The 18,152-nt window shown below is 36.0% G+C and overlaps 1 protein-coding gene across 3 annotated transcripts in view; it reads left to right on the forward strand.

Moving 5' to 3' along the window:
• LOC115448313 (myotubularin-related protein 10-A) overlaps positions 1 to 12,999 on the forward strand; it is a 29,779-nt gene extending 16,780 nt beyond the window's left edge. For 2 of the 3 annotated variants that reach the window (XM_030175711.2, XM_030175713.2), the window contains 10 exons: positions 1,729 to 1,865; positions 2,345 to 2,503; positions 4,230 to 4,685; positions 4,906 to 5,076; positions 5,729 to 5,858; positions 6,244 to 6,379; positions 6,781 to 7,018; positions 7,409 to 7,529; positions 7,825 to 8,009; positions 8,384 to 12,999. In XM_030175711.2, the coding sequence (XP_030031571.1) occupies positions 1,729 to 1,865; positions 2,345 to 2,503; positions 4,230 to 4,685; positions 4,906 to 5,076; positions 5,729 to 5,858; positions 6,244 to 6,379; positions 6,781 to 7,018; positions 7,409 to 7,529; positions 7,825 to 8,009; positions 8,384 to 8,611 (1,961 nt within the window). In that variant the 3' untranslated portion in view covers positions 8,612 to 12,999. The remainder of the gene's footprint in view (positions 1 to 1,728; positions 1,866 to 2,344; positions 2,504 to 4,229; positions 4,686 to 4,905; positions 5,077 to 5,728; positions 5,859 to 6,243; positions 6,380 to 6,780; positions 7,019 to 7,408; positions 7,530 to 7,824; positions 8,010 to 8,383) is intronic. The other variant, XM_030175712.2, reaches the window with a different exon arrangement.
• The last annotated feature ends 5,153 nt before the right edge of the window (positions 13,000 to 18,152 follow it).

Raw genomic sequence — 18,152 nt, forward strand, 5'->3', positions numbered from 1 at the left:
ATTACCCATTTGTGGTCGTAAGCAAGAAAGAGTCGGCACGTCATAACTTTCGCACAAAGTAATAATGATAACATAGTTCAAAACCCGTAATACTGGACGTCAGGAAACTCCCCGCGTCTGCATAATTATGTCAACAGCGAGTGACATCACTGCTTGCTTTGTACGCTCTTGTATGACTACTCAATGGAGATCTTTATTAAAATTTCACAATGTGTGTTTTCACTAACTGGAAGATAATTTATATAGCAATTTTGTTAGCTTAATTTTTTTTATAGCTGCTCATCAAAGTTATCCACTGCACCTGATGGTAAGTGGAGTGGGGTCCAATAGAATGTCGACTGACGGGAACTGATGACTCCCCGGCAGCCAGACACAAGTATGCCGACCAGTTGGAACCGGATATACACAAGCTGATCCCGGAACGCGACAGTTACGTGGGCAACTATGGCAGGTTTTAACTCCTTGTGTACGGTGGTTGCTATCCGAGCGGATATAAAATATATCCATCACCAGCAAAAACTTTAACTAGTTTTGTTGAATTACACAATGCACTATAATGTAATCATCAATTATGGTAACAATTAAATTTAGTAGAGATTGGTGACTAAGCGTTGACTATCCTTTCGAGTTTATACAAAAACATTTATTCGCACAACAACATGACAAAAATAAATTACAACAAAATAAAGAAATAATAAAATAACACACACAAACATCAGTACACGTAAAGGAAATAACAATGGTATGAAAACAAGAAATGCAATAGAACTACTGTATCGTCTCGATCGTCATGGTATTTAGATCCTTATTTACTGAACAATAGCATTAATTCAACGCTCTGCCTGTGAGGAAATCTACATAGTTTTTCGGATATGTAATTGACCTGACCCTGATAATAGCCTCCAAGATATGTCCTGGGACGAGCGGAGCCTCATACAAACTCTAGATTACATTAAACCCAACGTCATGTTTATCGATTACGAACATAGTGACTCATAAGTCACACTTGGGTGGAAATGCAGAACTGCACCTACATTTTTATAAGTTCGCCTGATTTGACTTGCTTTGTAAAATGCCCAAAGGAGTTTCCTTTACAGGAGGAGGACTTTACAAAAGTGTTTCTTGTAAGACCTGTCCAACTGCGGTATTATTTTAATAAGAAGGTTGCAATTATTATGTTTTAACCCTTTTGGTGTTTTGTTCTTTATAAAGAATAGAAATAGATCGTCAGAATATATTGAGTACTCGATGGCTTTTCCTTGCGTATTTAATAGTTAATATTAAAATATTACACCACCAAGAACTGGACGGTTTAAATGATCTCGTTTTCTCCGTGAAAATAGAGACAGTGGAGACACGTAACGTGTCCGTTTAATATATTATTAAAAAAAATACGTCCAATATATTTTTTGTGAAAACTTATCTAAATTAATTCATTTTATATACAACTAACTGCCATTTTCAATAAACGATCCCAATCGCTTCTTTCAATGTATATCAAAGTTTACCAATCATAACAGTTGTTTTTTGACGTGCTTACAAATGATTTATTGTGGTTAATTCAGAATCGGATTGAAGATTGAGTTCGTTTATTGAAAACGGCCTCTAAACGATGGCAAAACCATGAAGAACTTGATTTACAAAGCTGAGTACACTACGTGGTCTTGTACTGTGCTCGTTACCCTAGCCCATAAGGTCGCTAGACTCAATGTCCGTGATGTTGTCCAGGGGAGCTTGTGACCGGCGCGGCGCACAGCGTGATCCTGCTGACGCCGCTGAGCGAGCGGGACCGCGGCCGCTTCGGATCGCTCTTTGTCACCAACTTCAAGCTGTCCTTTGTCCCCATGGAGAACACCAGCATTGATGTGAGTATACACACTATGACAACGATATGGATAAATATTAGGCATGTTGACACTGCTATTGATTTATTTTTTATACATGACTTGAGGCCCTTTAAGGTAAATATGGTTGTATATGAAATAATATTGTCACGAACACTGTTGAAGAAGATTCAGAGTAAGGACGAAGTGAGGCTTCGACAGTCCTAATACGAAAACTATGAAACTATTCAGTTTCTTTCCTATTCAGGAAGGCAGCTACTTCGTACCGGTTTTTTGTAACCGTTTGGCAAGACCTCGGTTTAGTGGATCTATTTACGCTATTAACAAAAGCTGTCTGAACTTAGGTCTCCACTAAAAGTTCCCAAGTAGGACTGTCAAAAGCGACCTGCATCTAGCCTCCGTCATCCATCCTTCATGTGACTGATAACGCTTAAAACAATCTACTGCTTGGAAGGATTTCTTACTCTTCGTCAATATCACATTGGCTCTTACGTTACCAGGAGTACAGCCAGCGGAACTACTTGCTGGGCCCGTACGACGTCCCTCTAACGGCCGTGGGGGCTGTGTGGCTGACTGATGGCGGGCCGGTGCGGCGGCGGCGGCTGATGCCCTACGGAGACATGCCAGGGAAGGTGAAAGGGTTGCAGGTTATATGTAAGGTGAGGTTTGTGTTGACGCTTTATGAAGTTTAGAAACTCGCCTGCTCGGCGTTGTAAAGGTTTAGCGTGTAAAGGTTTTTTTTTTTCGTCGAGTCAAAAAGGAGATTTTAATACGTTGATTATATTATACACTATTTGATATGTTGCTCCCCCACCCCTATAATACAATGATGAGAGTATTGGGAATGTTGAGAGGAAAATAGGAAGGGATTTTGGAGAAGGACAGGAGCCCTCTCCTAGGATGGTTTCCACAACGTGCTTGATAATGTGTGTTGCACCCACATTATAGTTTAATAAGAGCATTTGGAGCAAGATGAAATCTGTCATATATGTTATGTATGGTTATATTATGTCTTTCATTAGTTAAACGGTTGAGTGTTGCCAAAAACAAATTCATATAGTAACCGGATGCGACAAGTGTTAACGAGACGAATTTTAATGAATATCTGTTTTAATTCTGCATACTCTTAGCAAGTTAAAATGACGTCATGTAACAAGGATTCTACTAAATACTTGTAATGTGATTCATAGCTCTTGATCTAAATGAACAACAAGATATTATCATCAAAAGTAACAGTTCATGAAAGAATTCTTGTGATGTTAAGTGCGGTTTCGTTTCGCAAGCTTGTAATTTCAGACACTACTTAATTAATTGTATTAATGATATTTATACAGCTTATAGATACTGGTATTTACATCTTATGTGCAATTTAAAGGTACATACAAGAGAATATTCCCTACGTGACAAAATGTCACCACATACCATCAAACCGGACATCAGTTCACCTGTTTGAAGGCAATAAAAAAATACAGTCCAACATAGGACCTTCTCCTTTTTAGTCAATAAGTCTCATAAAGATAATTTATCATTAATCGATTCAATGTATTATTGCCATCTATTAGTGACGAAAGATGATTTTTTTCAAAAGGAAACCCTTCACAAATATACTTAGGTACTAATATGCATCTGCAAGCAGCAGACAGCGTTCATCATTAGAAAATTATAATTACATTTTCCATAAATTACGAAAGGGAAGCCGGCAGAAATCGAGTAATATGGACCCTTTGCCACTGCGATCTATATCAGAATTATTTCATGAATCTCATCTAAAGATATTTTTATGACCATCGAAAGAATATTCGGATAAAATATGTACAATGCCCATCGCTGTTAACATGTTATCTGTGACACTCGATCTATTGTGGTCATTAATCTTATCGGATAGAGATGAAAACGCGCGTGATTCACTGAGATACATCTGTCGTAGTTGACATTATTGCGCCGGCCTGTAATCCAATTTGGTGATGTCGAAATGTATTGTGTGTTATAAATTATAATGAGGTATTCAGGAAATTGAATGCAATTAAGATGAATGTTAGAGTTCATAAAAATAATAAAAACCAATCATAGGGAATTTGAAATCTCAAAAAAGATACATTGGAAATCATAAAATATTTTTATGAGGATAAGTTTCGAGATACAAAATAATGGGTGCGACGCAACAGTGCAACAAAAGCACATTAATCTTCAGAATATTTTATTGTAAATTAAATCTAAATACTTTGATTTTCTATAATAAACAGAACCTGTTTCACTATGTTCAAAATAAATGAGTCGGTATAATTCTGGCGACCATGAGCTAATATATTACCACCGGGTTAACTTACTTTGACATACCTTATAAGAAGAAAAGGAACATACGTTAACGGCTTATTGTTGTTGCAGAACATGAAAGTCATGACCTTCAGCTTTGCAAACTCACCCATAGACAGCGGGCGGAAGATAGCCCTCGCGCTCATGCACCACGCCTTCCCCAAACGGCACGACCTGCTCTTCGCATTCGAGTACAGAGAACCCTACTATCCGACACTGCCCTCCGAGCTGAACATGTTCCAAAGACCCGCAGACTGGAAGCGCGAACTCGAGAGATGCGAGTGTCCCCACTGGAGGATCACTTGCATCAACGGCACCTCAGATGCCTTCATGTTGACAGCTGGTGAAACCCTCATAGTGCCCAGTACGGTATTGGATTATAATTTGATGGAGTCAGCGAGGTATTTCAGGTCGGGCAGGGTGCCGATCTGGGTGTGGGGCCGGCCAGAGGGTGCGGCGTTGTTGAGGAGTGGAGAGTTGCTCTCCACTGAACAGTCAGCGACGGCTGAGAGCGTTTTGTTGGAACAGGTATGACCATGTAATATTCTAAAGACGTTGCTTACATGTTGTAGAATATTATGTCAATAATTGTGAACCGAGAATTCAGCTGTGCTGATTAATCTAGATTTTAAAATTATTATGCATGACCCGAGGGAGCAATATTCCAGGGATTATATTTTACAAACATTTGTACCACGTGTTGGCCAATGACAAAATTATGAAAATAGGTAATAAAAACTCTTTTCAGGTTCGCCGCTCTCATCCTAAGCTGACACCTCCCTACGTATTGTATCTATGTGGCAACAGTTTTACCAATTCTGGCTCGAATGCAAATATTCTACCGCCCCTACCTGCACTGCAGACATCGTACAAAAAGCTGGTGGAGTTGTGCACGCCAACCACCCTCGGAGGGTTTTGGGTGAGTACTATCAGGCTCATTTCATCTTCATGCCCCACCGTGCAGCCACGTTTCCACGTTATTACTTCCACAATAGAAACGTGGCGTTAACAAATGCTTCAGTCATTCGACTGAAAGCTTTTTTAATAACTTTTTAAGACTCATTTAGAATACAAAAAAATCTTAACCGCAAGATAAATACTGGGGAATTCACAGAGATGATGACGCGAGTTTGGAGACCTATTGTACATAATATAAGAACATTTGATTCACGTTGTTTACGTGTTCAGTGAGGGACTGCCCTTTAATTCGGCAGATGTAATTTTTTCATTAAAGAATTTCTTAGTTACCTCATGTGGAGTCACTTGATATTTCAAAGGAATATATTCAGGGATTTATTTTGTAAGCCAACATACTTAAATTGTGTTTATGACCAATTTTTTTTACATATTAACACAAATTATGAAACTCCGACAGGGTCGATTAACTCGAAATTACACCCAATATAATAAATAAAAACAATCAATCAGGCCGGCATAATTATGTCGACTGGGGATCGATTTCTAGTCAGTCGACATTATCTTAATCCCACTCTGCCTACCATCAGCTATAAGGGAATCATTGGCGATCCAAAAAAAAAAAACAATGCGAAGTGAGTAGTGTTTGCTGGCAGGTGCAGGACTCTCAATACTACTCGATCCTGGACTCGAGCAAATGGTTGCGGCACGTCGCCAACTGCATCGCGTTCGCAGACGACGCCGCGCAGCACCTCGCCGACAACGTCACCGTGGTACTGCAAGAAGGTATGCCGAGTAGAGGTAGATGGGACCGAGGAAGGCGACTGGGGACTGAGCGGTGGTATAAGGGTCTGAAGGAAGGTGTGGAGATATTAGGGGGGAATGTCTTTCAGCTTTCTGAGTAATGTTTGGTTTGAATATTTTGTACCAGATTGTGTAGCAACCACCAAAACCGTACACATGTTAAAAGCCCACAGCGTTCACTCGTTCCAAAACATATTATAGACTAGCATAATTCTGGCGTATGTCCTTAAACGCAGTGTCCATCTTTGGTCATACTTAATTTTGTTTTGAATAATAATTATCGTCAGGTCCTCAATGGAGACTAAAGTAAAAATTGGAAATTTATTCATAGGAATTAATTAATTAATTTTGTCTGTTCTATTTACAGGCGATGGGGTCGACTACTGCGCTGTAGTGTCGTCTCTCACGCAGCTGCTGGTAGACCCTTACTTCAGGACGATAGCGGGCTTCCAGTCACTCATACAGAAAGAATGGATCGCGTTAGGACACCCCTTCTGTGATAGGTAATATATTAGTGATTTTAAATATTGAGCATTGTAAAGAATAACATTATTTTGTTCTCAAAGAAATTGGAAAAATTTGCTACAGCGATCCACTTAATATATATATATATTTATCATGCTGGTGGCCGATAAAATGTAAAACGTATTATCGATGACGGACATTTTATTCATTTCAATCACTACAGATGCAGGAGTTGTACATATTTAAATTAATTTCCTTTAAGATATATATTTTATGTAATTTGTATAATAAGACTGAATTATAATTCGATATTTCCACCGCTACTAACACTCCAGGCTTCGAAACGCAAGTAATAATTAAACAAATTTATACCGAATCCGGTAATACATTTCAATGTCGAACATTCGTGTATACATCAAAAATCATTATTTCCCTCCAGACTCGGCCTCCCCCGTCCGGGCAACCCGAAGGACCCGTCGAAGGACGCGGCAGCAGCGCAAACAGCGCCGGTGTTCCTGCTGTTCTTGGACTGCGCGTGGCAGCTCACGCAGCAGTTCCCGGCCGCGTTCCAGTTCACCGAGACGTACCTCACCACGCTCTGGGACACCGCGCATAATCATCTCTTCGACACTTTCCTGTTTAATTGCTCCAGGGATCGGGAGCTTGCTGTTTCAAAGGTATTATGTGAATTAATGTAAAGAAATTAGTTTAAACTTTAAAACGACCTAATAATAGTAGTAATGTTATCAAGCATTATTTTCAAAGCTCTACTTGCAATTGGCTTGTCAGATTGAAGCGTTCGAGCCTTCTGTTACATAAAAATATATTGTCCAGATATCGATGCTTAGAATAGTATGGGATATTATTTAAAAAGAAAATATTTCTATGATTCTTTACATTTATTTTTGTCGGTCAATCTATAATTTTAATTTAATCCTATTTGTCATAGTATCGATAATTTTGACATATCGATACTTTGACAAATGCGCTATATGAAATATTTACAATATCGATATTATGGAACATTCGATTCTGATTCCTAATTCAAAATTGCTATTTATCGCCAGAACTTCGTACAAAGGCCGGTGTGGGACTGGGGCGAGCAGTTCTCCGAACAGGACAAGGCGCTGTTCTACAACCCGTTGTACATGGGACTCAGGCCGATTAACACACCGTTGCATAGGCTATGTGAGTATATCGATAGTTTACTGTAGGTATACACCATATGGACCTACTTCATAGAATTTGTATTTTGCTGATTTTACATTCGTTAGTCGTTCTCCGACACGCGCCACGTTAGTCCACATGGTTAGGTACTATAATATTATAGTGTTAAGTAATTTTATATGGGGTCTCTCTATGGAAAGAGAAGGTCTTCAGTGAGGTGATATTGAGATTAAGGATCGATTGACGTTCCAAAAGACACTTCTACATATTGTGTTGTGTTGTGTGGAAGTTGAAGACTGTGTGGTTGTGCCCGCAGCGCAATCGTCGCTGGGCGCGTCGCGCGCGGACACGCGGGTGGAGGCGGCGCGACTGCGGCCGTGCGCGTCCGTGGCGGGCGTGGAGCTGTGGGCGCAGTGCTACGAGCGCTGGCTGCTGCCGCTCGACGCGCCGCACGCCGGCCACGTGCAGTACCACGTGCGACACTACGCGCTGCTGCACGAGGTGCACACAACTTACCAATCGATTATAAAGCAATATCGATATACAATCGATAACATTTTTGTGTTTATCAACTGAAAAAAATATGACAATGTCTAGTTATACTTGTAGTGTATTATAAAGATTGAAACTTTAATAAAATCAAAAAACAACATCTCCATGAAATTGTAAAAATATTTTACTTTTTTTATTTTCCAAAAATTTTTTTACAAAAATGGTTTTGGTCCCCTGGCACCCAATATACGTTAACCTGTATTTTGGGTGACAGTGTTCCTCCACAAGTATAATATTGGCTTAAATATATTATTCTCACGATTCAAATCTATTTAGCACAACATAATAATGAATTATGCTAATATACAAATTATACATTACAGATCCAACAGCTCAACGAGAAAATATCATCGTTATCGATAATGTCGAACCGACAATCGAACGGCGAGCCGGAGGTGGAGTCCCGGCAGCCGACGGTTGTAAGTCGGTTCCACCCATTCAGTCTTAACCGAGGCGACGTGGTCACGGGCAGCCTCGACGCCATGCAGGTCAGCCTCATCGACGCCAGCTTGCTCCTCGACTCGCAATCCCTACTCAATGCGCCAGACTAATCAAGCAATACTAGCTCTTATTGCACCTGATTCTGACTCCCAGTCCCTACTCAACGCGCCAGATCGATCAAGCTATTTTAGCCCTTAACGCACTTGACTCTTCCATGTTACGTGACTTATTACAGTGGCTTTAAGGGCGATATCGCTTGACACAGAACAACATAAGGCGGGTTATGTACATTCAAAAGCCATTTCATGAATAGTATTAGTATTGTAAGTACGAAACCAGTCCGTATACGCTGCCGGAAAAGTAAAGGCGATAGTTGTAAGCGTTCGAGAATGTAAATAATTGTTTAACAATGTATGACTGAATGACATATTGAGACTACATAGTGTGCTTGTAGTTAAATTAATGTCGTTGCGTATATTTATAATAGATGTTGTAGATATAATATGAAAAATGGCGTTTTTAGTTAGCAGAGTTGTGGGTGATATAATACTTGTGAATTTAGAACACTAAAGTAGAACAAATATATAAGTGAAATATGTTGCTTTACATTTCTTTAAACTGCTCCTTTGCGGCTTCCAGAATCACTCCGATATGTACCATACGTCCCCACACAATTTAGTTATTAGATCTCTATACTTTGTTCAAAAGAAATCTTTTAAATTGAAATTGATGAGGAATTGAAAGTATATCAAAAAATGTGTATATTTTTATATGTAAACTCTATGGTTTGACCATAGTTACTTGTCGAGGGCTGTATACTTGTTGAGGCTAACCGGCTTCTTGGCAACTTGTCTTAAGGCTGATTTTTCAATGGCCAGAACCTCCGTAAGACAATGAGCTTAATCCATATCTCGGGATCGATCGAAAATTGGACCAATCAAAATAAAGATTTATATCAACGCTCACAAATAACTTAGTTTGATTGGTTTACTTTGGAATCGAACAGTAGATATGACTTAAGGTCGTTTATTAAATTCGGATAATAATCGATAGTATCGATAATCGATTTGATGGAAATTTGAGAACTTGTCAAAATTATTTTTCTAATAAAAAATATCTGTCGATTCAAAGATCAGCCTCTACTTTATTAATTATTATAGGTCATTCCAATATCAAAAATAATTAATAAAAATGTATCTTTGTTTTACCAATTTTTTTTTTACTAGTGTGATAATATGGCATCATGAGCCATGTTACAATACTAAAGGTAAAACTTCCATATTCGTTCTATTATCTATTCGAGCAGTTTATTTACGTTTATATGTTACCATTATCGAAGGTCTGTAATATGATTACTGTGGTAAACAGTACAATCTGATTTGGATAGAAACAGATTGCTATTTTAAATCTGATTTATACGGGCACTTAAAATTGACCCCATTGAACCTGATGTTAACTGACGTGGGGTCCAATAGAATGTCGACTGACGAGAGATGATTACGTATCGGCAGTCGACACAATTATGCCGGCCTGTTGGAACCGGATATACACAGGCTGATCCCGGAACGCGACACTTACGTAGACACTATGGCGGGTTTTAACACCTTGTGTGCGGTGGTCGCTATCCGTGCGGATATAAAATACATCCTACCTCCATCAAAAGTTTATACAAAAAAGTAAGGATAAATCATTTACATGTCATCAGTGCATATTTTTGTTTGTGTAAAACGATTTTTTTTTATACTTTTATCAGTTTTAATGACGTAATAATTTATCTACTATCTAATGTAGTTTGTACTGTTTATACGTCAATCAATTTTGTAATTTATTTTACGTACCATAATGAGAATACCACAAGCAGTAATACATTTTGTTATGTACAAATACAAATGTGTAATATCGTTATGATTTAAATACAACACGTTATTTTAAAGTATGCACGACTAGTGCGCAATATTTATACGTACCTACTACATACATACATCACGCCTTTTTCCTTTTCACGGGTCAGCAGTGTAACAAGTCCACATTTGGCCAGCTGTATTAGAACCTATATAATAAGGTGAGGGCATATTGCAATTTACCGGCACATTCCCAGGCTGATACTGAGTAGAAAAACTCAATATCACTTGCCGGGATTCGAACCCGAGACCCCAGTGCGATAGTCGCACTGTACACGCAAGACAAGAAGAAAGAAAGAAAATTATGAATATTCAATTTTTTATCTCTTTCTGTCATGTTGTATATTGTATGGGTAACAGAGACAAAAGCTGTTCAATCTTAATTAAAGTACAAGATTATTAGTATATTCCTAAGTAATAAATATTTTCACAAAAAAAACCGGTTTTCTGAAATTTTGATGGTCATTTTGTAGTTTAGTGCGAATATGGTGTGCGTAAGTGTATTTCTGACCGATATTATGCTTTTGTCGTTTCGACAAATTCAATATTTATTTTGTTCGAAACTTTAAGTTTTTTATTTTATTTGTATGGTTAGATAAAGTGTTGTTTTCATGAAACCAATTATATGATTTCATTTATTAACCCAATTTCAAAATGACCCTGTATTTTTATATACGAAAATGAGTCTTGCATACTTTAAAATACGCTACGGCAGCTACCATTTTGTTAGTTATAATGTGATGTCACGGTGGATACTTACTGTATAAACTTTCCCTAATCATATTAATTCACCAAATTAATGTTTAGTACAATTTGTAAATGTATTTTACGTCAAATTATTGTGTTGATAAAATATAATTATACCATTAATAGTATATTTTTAATTGTGTAATTAACTGCAGTACACATAACTTACGTCTCATTAAAAAAAAACAGTATTCTACCTGATAATGGATTAACAATCACCTTTTATTTGGCAAGGCGTTGATTCCTTTGGAATTGTAATGTTTATAAGCGGCAAAGTCTTTAATACTTGGGTGACACAGTTGCCTGCCGATTCTTTAATAAACAAATCTTTTAATTCTGATTACTCTGAACATAGTCCATATTCAGTAATAACATATCCTATTTATTAGTTTATATTGAAGTATAGTTTAAACATTCATAATTAATAGAAGCCAAAGATCGCCAAGACGCTAAACTGAAGCGGTGATTGTCCTTAATTTCTTTATCAATAAAAAAGTCGTATAAGAAATGTGTAAGTCCAAGCAGTATTCTAAATCGGTGAAAGATGAGGCTTTAAGAAATTAGACAATAAAAGGCTTGTAGAATTCAATTATAATTTATCCAATGCAGTGGGCAGAAACGTTTACCAACTACATGCAAGATAGGTTAATTTGGCTTCTAATGATGGTAGGATCCTATACATTATACCAGCCACAAATACGATCCACTCTGAACATAGTTTAAAAAGGTTCAACCTGAAGTAAGTCGATTATCGTCAACGAAATAACATGCTTCTATTTTTTATCAACACAGACATAAAACATCACATTACCGATTGTAAATTAACAAATTGATGAAGCATATGTTCCGTTGTTATATTTTTGGCCAGGCAGCCGTGTAGTACTGTGCCGTGAAATTTTATATCAGTGAAGCCACAATGAAACACTAGTGGTGTAGTATATAACACTTGCGTCACTAGCTTTTTTTATGACAGTATGGGTGTTGCACGGCTACGGGGCCAAAGGCCTCTTATAATATAAGTAATGGAATAATTGTGTTGGCAACACTGGTTTTATGTATCCGAAGGAAATGTTTGTATCAGACATAGAACATAGACTATACATAAATGCAGCTGTCAAGTCGAAGTGTGAGAGAGATGAAGCGAACGTGCGGCCAATAATTGTCTTTTTATATGTGGATTAAACTGCACAGAAAAGAGAGGTATTTCTATCGCATTCGCTTCATTACTTTTAATAATATTGACAATTTTAAAAGTATAGTGTTGCCTACGTCTTTGTCTGTTTCGTATCTACTGTAATGAGCCAACAGCTATTGTAATTGTTACCTTATTTATAATCGGTTTGGCTACGCTTGGCGGTTGTAAGTCCTTGTTATAGTTATTCAAGATACATACACTTGTTGCCAATTATGTTCTGCCTGAAGTTAGTTATAGATTCCAGTTAATGAGGTAGGGACGTAAGACGTAATGCGCAGTGTAAGTGACTAGCTTCAGAGTTTAAAAAGTTGGCATTGATAAAGAATTAATTTCAATTATTGGAACTGATTGTTTAAATTAAAGATTTAATTCATCGATCGATCAACGAAGATTTTAATGAGGAACTATGTTCAGACCAGTTCGCAGATCCAGTGCCGTCTGGCACAATACCATGGATACTATTGTAGATATTAAAATCCGGGATGAGTAAAAGGAATACAACTTAATATTATTATGATCCAAGATTTGTCAATCTCCAAGCGGAGGCCAAACGTTGTTGATTCATAGACTAGGCTAACGATATTTATGTAATAATACGATTTTACGATTTGTTAATGTGTATAGATGATTAATATAAACAACAGTTTTAAGTAGATCTGCATTGTTTTATTGGTAACGGTGATTTCGTTCCCCTGTAGTGATGCCTTCGATTCATGTAAGGAGGCTAGGCGTGGCGTGAAGTTAGTCACAAGGTGCTACAAAGCCACTATTTCTAAGACTAACGTGACAGAATTGTTTGGAACCTGAAGGAATTGACAGAAGTAGCCCACTATAGAAACGTATAGTTAAATTATTTAATGCGTTTGTACAGTACAGTCACCCGCATAAATAGCTGATCGCTTGTCGTACACTTTCGTGTTCTTAACAATATTGTATGTTTCCGCGCATAAATAAAATAACCGGGATTTTCATTACTTCACACAAAGATTTTTTTTTTATTAAACTTTATGTGTTTAGGTGAATTGTAGTTTTACATTGGTTCAGCTACTTATATCGCTGACTTTACCTAAAAACGAGGCGTAGTTTGAAGTTATCAATAAAACAAATCCACGCTTTTGTTTTGATTTTGAATTTTAAATCAGCTACACAATACATAATGTAATTTACTATTTCAATTTCTTAATCTAACACAATATCAGTAAACTTTACATAAATTTCTACATTCATAAATATCACAAAACTTAACAAAACAATGTCTTGAGAGCGTCTAAGTTAATTAATTTACACTATTTTTATATTTTCCAAATTACTCTATTAACATTTTCACAAAACAAAACTGGTAATATACTATGTAATAAAATTTATTTTCATACCACAACTAAGTATAATAAATTATTCGGTCTAGTGCCTTTCGTTACTGCTTTTGAGCCTTATTTGTACTTTCATATATTATACTTATACTAGTATTAGAATAGGAAAACATCCGCTAATAAAAAAAAAATAAAAAAAAATAACAAAATTCGTAATCACAGTAAAGAAAAATAAAATTTTGTGTACATAATACGTTTTGTCTTAGATTTTACTAAAAAGTCTTTATAATCCATAATCTAACATTGGCTTCTTTGAACCGTTACTTACTCGACAACATGTAAAATAAGAAAATCTATCGCTAGGGGTAGAATGCGTCAATACTTATGTGTCTAATTTGGCTCTACATCACGAATTGTTGTCTACACTCTACTTAACTGTAATAAAATTGGTAGAGACAACACTAGAAAACGCCATAAAATTAATGCATATAATTCTCACAATATACATCTTTGCCAGCCACAGGAAGCCACACATCACACACACATTACAAACACAAAGATTATTACTTTATAATATAACTTTATCTTATACATTGTGCTTATTTCTTCATAAGTCGGTACTGGGCTACAATATTAATTTCCTTGTGTAGATTTGTCTTCTGCGCCACTCTTTAACTTCTTTACTTTGTCGAATCTCTTCTTGGCAAGGCGGAATCTGTTGAGAAGCATGGTTCGCTGCCAACTCCACGAGGCCCAGCGCTGTAACATTAAATACGACCAAGTAGTTTGCAATAAGTTATTCAGCAGAGTTATATGTATTCGGTTTGAGTTATTCTGTCACCGTTTATTATCGGGGAACTTCGTGTTTCATCGGCTCCTACGACAGATTAAAAAATATATTTTAAGGATATAAGGTGGTAAAAAGTAGACACCAATCATCGTAGACGTAAGGATCGCTCCTTACGTCTACGATGATTGGTGATCAGTCGTCAGGGTATGACGAAACTTCATAAACAATGATAAAAAAAAATGAATTATTAATCTCTACGTCTATGCTCTATCCTACCTTTTTATGAAAGACCGAATCCTACTAGTCATTAGTGTAATGTAATCCGCGTATTTGAGTTATTGAATGCGGTGTCTGCTTTGAATGAATGTCTTGGATTGAAATTTATATCCAAATAGCTTGAACAGTCATAAGGACAAAGAAATGTGGGCGCATGAGTAGCTCTTTTGATTAACTCTCTTGACTCACAAGCTTTTTAATAGCAGAGGTATTTCGAAAACCAAATGGCTATAAATAATATTATAGAGGTATAGAAAAAGGGAAACAAAAAATAAAATGTCATAACGAACGTAACATTTATTCATGCTCCTTGGAATAAGTTAACATAACAAACAATTGCTCATACTACGAACTCAAATAACTTACTACGCAATCTTAAGGTCCTCTATATGTGGCGCTGATGCAGAGGCGAGGTGCGTTCCATACATACACCACAAGTAAGTAAATGTACAAAACATTATGTACACCTTTTCATTCTAACGCTCGTCGCCTGCGCATAAAACCTCGTAGGAGTTACATAAAGCAAAGACTACACATGGACACATTTCAGGTATTATATGGAGCCAAATGGACCTAATGTAATATGGCGAAAATGCAGAAAAAATACAAATTAATATAAGTACATCAGATTATTCTCAGTTTTTTCTGTCTACTTTTTTTTAACAAGTTTATCTTCGAAAAATAATCGAGCTCAAATATAGCCATTAACCATTCAGCTGTCTAAAAATTTAAGTCATTAACAATAAAAATTTACAGTTAGCCACAAAAATAACTTTACAAATTCAAAATTGCAATTTACATTCATACTTTTATTTCCTTATAGTTTGTTTTCCGCAATAAAAGGAAATAAAAAAGGCTTTCTTAAGTAAAATACAAATATAAAAAACACGTGACAAATGATAGGATTTCGATTTTTTCGGCTATTTTCGTGACTGACTGTACTTCAACCTACACCACCGAGTTAATACAAGCGCATCCTCAAAGATAATTAACAATAACACTAAATGCAGTGGATATGTCTCTTATACATAGTGGACACTATGCGTGGTGTTTAGTGACTTGTACCTGTTTACATACCCTCAATTACCTCATTATTATCAACATACAAAACCCATTAACATATCAAAAACGTGTCAATTTGATTAAAGGTCAGAAAAAATACCTGTTTGCACAATGGACAGTGAAATCGTAAATTAAAATGCCTATAACCTGTGCCATACTTAATTTCATAAAGATTTTATTTATTCTACTTTATAATCGATAAACAAGTTGGTTATTAAGTTTATGGCTCAATTTATGTAAAATAATTTAAGCAACTGTTACAAGAAAATTGAAATTTAAATATTAAATTAATTCAAAAATCTATTATCTACCTTTGCCATTATGTAAATAACTAAATAGTATATTTTTTTTAATATAAAACTTATTCTTTTAATTTTAAATTATTGAAACCAACTCGATCTATTGTTACATGCAAATTGGAATAAAAAAAAACACATACTGAATTTGTTCCATAATTTTGCCGATTTAATAATTTAAACAGTGTACATAATTTGGCATAACATAACAGCACTACACCCTTTATGCAGCCGTTACTTTAAACCGTTAATTTTAAAATTACCTACTAACATTACAAGATTTTAACATTCAACTTATAGGAACATGAAACTATACACTACGCAGTCTCAACAAGTCACTAATAAACCCCAAAACTAAAGCAATTACAATAACATTAGAGGTCAAATTTTAATGAATATTCATTTACAGCCGCTTTCAATAAACAATCCCAATCTTAATCTTCAACCAGACTCCGAGAATGAACCAATGAAAATGAATCATTTATAAGCATGTCAAAAAAAAATTGTTCTGATTGGTCCATCTTCGAGATAGATAGAAAAAACAATATTTGGATCGTATTGAAAATGGCAGTAAGTCGAATGTTAAAATGCGTTAAATGGAATATGTTTCTCTAAACATTTTAAATTTAATTGCAAGGATTTATCATTATATTTATATTTATGATGCCTTTTATTTAGAGCTAGGAATTTCAAGGGGTCTAGAAATACTAATCCCGGTTCTTGTCCACAAAATTAGGCAACGTCTGTTCACCCTCACAAATAAAATTCACATGACTCAATAAGAAATTACTGTAAAAAATATCCTTCCCGAATCATGGTTTCTGCATAACTCCCTACACATTTCCCGGAACCATCGATGAGTTATATTATATTTATAAACCTCTCATTCCATTGTATAAACTCCAAAAATGACCTCTATTTAATATCAATATTTGACCGGCGACCGCCAGGCGCCAATACCCTTGGGATCTGGTATAAATTTATTAACAAAAAGCATAGGCGTGTTACATTGCCGGTTGAAAATGAACCAACTTTAGCTGCTATTTGTATATTTTTAATACTCTAGTTAACCGCTATGGCCAATACATTCGTACTTTCTTTATAGATTCTTACAATTATTATTTTTTAACGAACATGGGATAATTTTCAATATTGAATCAATTTAATCAATCAACAGTACTTTGAATAGTTTCATTGAAATGCTCATGAATTACTTCCAATTTTGACAGATATTTATAGTCAAGTAAGACATTATCTATACATATTATAAAACCAAGTCCCCTTTTCTGTCTGTCTGTATGTTATCGATTTTCTTAAAATCTACTGAAAGGATTTTTATGAAATTTGGTATGGAAATAGTTTAAGACCTTGGAAAGGATATAAGTTACTTTCTATCCCGGGAAAATATACAGGAGGACTTAAAATCCCGGAAATCTCCTTCACGCGAGCGAAGTCGCGAGCAAAAGCTAGTTTTATTTATTTATTAAATCACAGAATTAGTAAACCCACATCTATGTACAAATTAAGAGTAGAAAAATATTTAGTTACAATTATTCTATAGGTCCTGAACTACCTTATAATGCACAGAAATCTGGGAGAAGCCATACAATAAATAAATACGATGCAAACAGTTTATAAGTATTATCTTGTAAACTACAATACATAAGTAACCAGCCAGCTATTGGACTTGTGGCAGCGTATTGAGCAGAACAAAAGCCCAAAATTCGATCTAAAAGCTAGTAACCGCAAATTAGTATATTTTACTTTGTACTCCAAATGGCGATACCGTAGTTCCCTCGTATATCACAAGACGGAAATGAACTCAATAACTCGTAATATGTGATATTATCTATCTCTTCAAGGTACTGGCATTTCATGTTATTTAACAAACAAGGTATAATAACTATATAAAATATACCAATCTTGTCAGTGTTGATGCAGTGAGGTAACATTTGAGCATAGATTCCAGTACTACAAAGCTCAAATCTATTCATTAGCACAAAATAGCGGCCAAACATAGCAGAACGTATTATATGGACTAATAAGACAGCTGTAATCCTTGCATTCGACATTC

The sequence above is a fragment of the Manduca sexta genome, chromosome 8 (genome assembly GCF_014839805.1).
Source record: "Manduca sexta isolate Smith_Timp_Sample1 chromosome 8, JHU_Msex_v1.0, whole genome shotgun sequence".
In the NCBI taxonomy this organism is placed as follows: domain Eukaryota; kingdom Metazoa; phylum Arthropoda; class Insecta; order Lepidoptera; family Sphingidae; genus Manduca; species Manduca sexta.